This window comes from Gavialis gangeticus, unplaced genomic scaffold (assembly GCF_001723915.1).
Source record: "Gavialis gangeticus isolate Ggan-Ray unplaced genomic scaffold, GavGan_comp1, whole genome shotgun sequence".
Taxonomy (NCBI): Eukaryota; Metazoa; Chordata; order Crocodylia; family Gavialidae; genus Gavialis; species Gavialis gangeticus.
In genome coordinates this window covers 139,234,334-139,240,029 of record NW_017729032.1, presented here as the reverse complement: position 1 = coordinate 139,240,029, position 5,696 = coordinate 139,234,334, and the positions used below count along the sequence as shown (strand labels likewise).

Genomic DNA, 5,696 nt, shown 5'->3' with positions numbered 1-5,696 from the left:
TCTATAGGTGTATTATAAGAGTGAAGTCCTACATATCTATGAAACCAAGACACCTCAAGAGTGTGGAGTTTGAGTGAACAAGAAGAATACTTATTTCTCACAACCAAGATTTTAACATCAATATGCACTGCAATCCCCAAGATCAACCAAGAGCAATTTCCTGCAAGTACCATCAATACACAGAGTCTGATTGGCATAAGCATGTGGGAAGTCATTCAGCAGTCATTCTTCAGCTCTGAAACTGTCTCCCCCATAAGGCCTGCCAAAGTCCAGCGCTGTATTAAGATTTTCCTATTTTGGCCGAAATTTAGCAATCAAAGCTAGGCTGGGATATTCAAAGTTGCTTGGGTCAGAAGGGATCTTAACAGATCACCAAGTCCAACCCTCTGCTCTGGGCAGGAAAGAGCGCTGGGCTCATATGACCCCAGCCAGGTGCATATCTCGCCTCCTCTTAAAGACCCCCAAGGTGGGATAGCACCACCTCCCTTGAAAGCCTATTCCAAATTCTGACAACCCTTACCGTAAAGATTTTCTTCCTGATGTCTAACCTAAATCTGCTCTCCATCAGTCTGTGGCCACTGCCCCTAGTTACCCCAAGGGGTGCACTGGTAAACAGAGCATCTCCTATTCCTTGCTGCCCCCCCGTGAATCTTCAGGCAGCCAGAAGATCACCTCTCAGCCTTCTCTTGCGGAGGCTGAAGAGATCCAGGGCCCTCAATCTCTCCTCACAGGGCTTTGCCTGCAGGCCCCCAACCATATGAGTGGCCCTCATCTGAACCCTCTCGAGGTTATCCACATCCCTCTTGAAGTGTGGCACCCAAAACCAGACACAGTATTCCAACTGCAGTCTGACCAGTGCCGCATAGAGGGGAAGTATCACCTCCCTGGACCTGTCTGTCACGCACCTGTTAATGCATGATAAAGCGCAGTTAGCTTTACTGATCACTTCATCACCTTCATGACTCATGTTCATCTTGGTGTCAACAATGACTCTGAGATTCCTTTCCACTGCTGTGCTGCTGAGAAGGCCCTCTCCCAGCCTGTAAGCGTGCTAGTGTTTTCCTCTCCCATTGGTTCAGGTGGTTTCTATTTTATGGACCCACCTGAACCATTATATGGTTCAGATGGGTTCTACTTCATATTGTTATTCTATTTGCCTTTTAAGTTTTGTTCTCCTGTTTGCTTTCCTGTTTTGTAAGTTCTGTTGTTCTACTGTGAGCTACTCTGAGCCTTTGCTGGGAAGGGTGGTACATAAATACATTGATAAATCTGGTCATTGTCTTGAAAATTTGAATTTCACACACCTGTGAAAATAAGTTTTTCAAGATATGTGATCATACATGCTTACATATCTGAAGCAAGATTCCACCCCTGCATTTGTGTTCAGCCTCTTAAAGACTATAGGATGAGTTATTTTTAAAGACTAAATGATAAGTGGCAGGCTGTAATTATCTAATAATGGATTATACCACAGTTTACAAAAACAGCAGTTCATTTAGGTGGTCTCAAAACAAGCATCATGTATATTATAGCTTCTTTCACATTTTCAACGGCTACAACAGTGGTGCTCAACCTCACATCCATGGGGCAAAACCAGCCCACAGAGCCAGATCATCCTGCCTACAGACTTCCACATAACTAGAAATTTGGCAGTGGGGAGCAGTTACAATTAACACTGTCATCTTTCCCCCGAATGGAAGTTCCAAGCCCTGCAGGCCAGATGACATGGCCCTGCATGCAAAGGCACAGGCATGATCTGGTGGGGAGCCCAATTTGGCACACGGGGCTGCGACCATGGGCCTGATTTGGTGCACAGGGCCAGGGCCAGGCATCAGACTAGCCTTGTACACCAGATGGGGCCCACGGACTGGAACTGGCCCATAGACCAACCCCATACCATTCATTCAGCTCACAGGCCAAAAGGTTGGGTACCACTGGGCTACTGCCTACTTGCAAAAGAAAAGAAAAAAAAAAGCCTATGTGATTTTTTGAAGTGTACTTAAACTTTTCTTTAACTGACACACATGTACAGAATATATTTGCGACATTTAACCACTTGTGCATGTCAGTTTTAATTGAATGCAACTAACGTACCTGTGTTCTGTGAGAACGTTTACTGCTGATGGATGGTTGGCACAGTATGCAAGGTACAAGCTTTTCATTTGTGGCATGAGACTGAGAAAACATCCTCCAACTCTCTGCTGAGCTTCAGGCAGCCTGAGATGAAGAAACATAAGGGAAGATTTAAAAGATAGCAACACTTTAAGGACAAAATGAACAGCAAGAACAAGTCACACTTAGACAAAAGTGACTTCTAATTTCACTTGAAGGCAAGTAGATGACTTTTAGCGTACTATTTATACAATGTATAAATCTATATAATGATGATCTTGTAGTTATCTGTCACACACAAGAAAAAAAAAAACTGACCTGCAAAGTAAGCTTAGTAATAACTGGTTTGCTCTGAACTGGTGCTAAAAACTAATGGATACCATAAATGGAGCAAAGCTTTTCATTAGGATTATACAATGAGCTTATCTTCAACTCTTGGTTCACTTCTTTTAGTAGTCATTCTTACTTTGCTCACCCAACATATTCATAGATTCACAGATTGTTAGGGGCTGGAAGGGACCTTGAAGATCATCAGGTCCAGCCCCACAACTCTAGGCAGGAAGACACCTGGGGTTAGGTGACCCCAGCGAAGTGACTATCTAGTATCCTCTTGAAAACCTCCAGGGAAGGTGACTGCACCACCTCTGGAGGGAGCTTGTTCCAAAGTCTGGACACCCTGACTCTGAAGGAGTTTTTCTTAGTAGTAAGCCAGAAGCGGCCTTCCAGGAGTTTGTATCCATTGGTCCTGGTCATTCCTGGGGGTGTCCTAGTGAACAGTTGTTCACTGAGCTCCTGATGCACTCCTCTGATAGTGGTAAGACACTCCTCCTCAAGTCCCCTCTCAACCTTCTCTTCTTTAGGCTAAAGAGGCCCAGGTCCCTCAGCCTTTCCTCATATGGCTTGCCTTGCAAGTCCTTGATCATATGGGTGGCTCTTTCCTGGACCCGCTCAAGTTTTTCCACATCTTTATTGAAGGGTGGCACCCAGAACTGGACACAGTACTCCAGCTGTGGTCTCACCAGTGTGGAGTACAGCGGGAGTATCACTTCCTTAGTTTTACACTAGATGCACTAGTTGATGTACGCCGGTGTGTTGTTTGCCCTGCTGACCACCACCTCGCACTGACGGCTCATATGCATACAATGGTCAATCATTACCCCTTTCGGCTGCGGTACAAGTCAAGCTGTCACCACCAAGCCTATATATATATGTTGAAGGTTGTTTGCCTACAGATGGAGCACCTTACACTTGGAAGTGTTAAACTTCATCTGGTTCCAGTCTGCCCAACTCTCACACCTGTCCAGGTCTGCCTGTATCTGGCAACCTATCTTCTGGTATGACCAAACTGCCCCATAACTTGGTGTCATCTGCAAATTTGGCCAGAGAGCTTTTCACTCCCCCATCCAAATCACTGATGAAGATGTTGAAAAGCACTGGTCCAAGCATGGACCCCTGAGGGACACCACTGGCCACTTCACGCCAGGACAACACAGATCTGTTCACGAGAACTCTCTGGGTCCTACTGTGTAGCCAGTTTCCCACCCACCGAACTGTCGAGCAGCTGAGTCAACAATCTTCCAGTTTTCCCACAAGGATATCATGGGATACTAGATCAAAGCCTTTTGGAAGTCTAGCTATATAACATCTACCAGGTCTCCTGTGTCCACGTGGCGAGAGACCTGGTCGTAGAAGGAGATGAGAGTGGTAAGACAAAACCTACCCACGACAAAGCCTTGCTGGCTGTCATTCAGAATCTTACCTTCTGCGAGCACATTGCACAGATTCTATGATGAGCTTTTCCAGGATTTTCCCTGGGATGGAAGTTGGGCTGAACCTATAGTTACCTGAATCCTCCCTCTTCCTCTTCTTGAAGATGGGCACAATGTTGGCCCTCTTCCAGTTCTCAGGGATTTCCCCTGTGCACCACAAATTCTGAAAGAGCTTTGCCAGCAGCTCTGCGATGACCTCAGCCAGCTCCGAGTCATCATAGAAGTAGGGTCAGAAGGGACCTTGTAGATCTTCAAGCCTGACCCCCTGCCTGGGCAGGAGAAAAAACTGGGCTCAAATGATCCCAGCTAGGTAGGCATCAAGCCTCCTCTTAAAGACCCCCAGGGTAGGAGCCAGCACCACTTCCCTTGGAAGTTGGTTCCAGATCCTAGCCACCCTAACTGTGAACTGTGAGTCCATCCAGTCCTGCTGACTTATACATGTCTAGCTTTTCTAACTGGTATTGCACCCACTCAGCATCCACAGTGGGGAGGCTGCCAGTCCTGGCATGTCTCCTATGAGTCTTATCTCACTTGACTTTCCCCATGTTCTGGTAAAATACTGAAACAAAGTGGGCATTGAGGAGTTCAGTTTTTTTCCTGATGTTGGTTACCAACTGTCCCGAGGTGTTAAGCAGAGGTCCCACACTTCCATTTGTTTTCCTTCTACCACCTACATACCTAAAGAAGGACTTCTTATTGTCCTTGACTCCCATAGCTAACCTAAACTCCATCAGCACCTTGGCTTTCCTGATCATCCCCTAAAAGTGCTGGCCACTGTTGTATAGTGCTCCTTGAGGATCATCCCTAGCTTCCACTATCTTTTCTTCCTTGAGAATTTCTTATACACTTTTTGTTCACCTTGCCTATCTGAGGTTGTAAATACTAGAGCAAAGACTGCTGTCCCTTTAAATGCTGTTCTGCATTTAACTGATATTTTTTAAATCCACAGGCATACAAGTCCTCTTTAAGCATTAGGAAAGTGGCTCATTATTGGTAAGGTACAAACAAACATCTAATTTGACCCAAGATTTGACTGCCCTGAGGTCTGACCTGGATGAAAACAGGAGCAAGCACAATCATTTACAATCACCCTTCCAAGCTACATTGCTGTTCATTCACCAGTAGGTGGCCAGCAAGAATACACAGCCTGATAGGCTTGTCCCTGGTGTGAACCACAATAACCATTAGAGGTATACCAATATATTCATATCAGCACCAATAAAAGGAAAAAACTGGCATTATTGGCAATTAGCTTTTTTAGGCTGATGTGGCCAATAACGTCACCAATAAATGCCGCATGCATACACAGTCACGAATGAAGCCCAGCAGCATGAAAACCAGCATTCAGCTGGTAAGTCTGTGGGAGGGCGGGGCATGGGTGGGCAGATCAAGGCCCCCATGGTGAGAGAAGGAGTGGGGCTGGGCTGGGGCAGGGTGCGGTGCAGGACAGAGCTGCAGGTGGCTTGTCCAGGGGGCAGCTCCCTGCCCTGCTCGTACCCTGGGGAAGGCATAGGTGGTATGTGCCCCCCCAGATTTGTGCACAGGGCAAGGGCAGGCTGCCCGCTGTGGGCTCAGGGCCTGTGCCGGCCTCCTTCCAGTGACAGGGCTTGGCCGGAGCAGACAGCAGCACTGAGGTGGGGTTGCCAGGGAGGTACGATGAATTTGGGGGTTGCTGTAAGCCCACCCGCAGCCCCCCCTGTCCCCCGCCATCTCAGTGCCACTGCTGCTCACTCCAAGTGCAGCCCCCCGGCCCAAGCCCACAACCTGCCCTCACCCCATGCACAAATCCCAGGAGCACATGCCCCCCGTCTCCCC

The 5,696-nt window shown here is 47.3% G+C and overlaps 1 protein-coding gene across 4 annotated transcripts in view; it reads right to left on the bottom strand.

Annotated features, from left to right (window-relative positions):
- The window catches only part of ARHGEF7 (Rho guanine nucleotide exchange factor 7), a 264,001-nt gene that overhangs the window by 89,783 nt on the left and 168,522 nt on the right, over positions 1-5,696 (bottom strand). For all 4 annotated transcript variants that reach the window (XR_002098888.1, XM_019524331.1, XM_019524330.1 and 1 more), the window contains one exon: positions 2,095-2,217. Coding sequence is in view for 3 of the 4 variants with exons in the window: in XM_019524331.1 (XP_019379876.1) it covers positions 2,095-2,217 (123 nt within the window). In the remaining variant the exon portion in view is untranslated. The remainder of the gene's footprint in view (positions 1-2,094; positions 2,218-5,696) is intronic.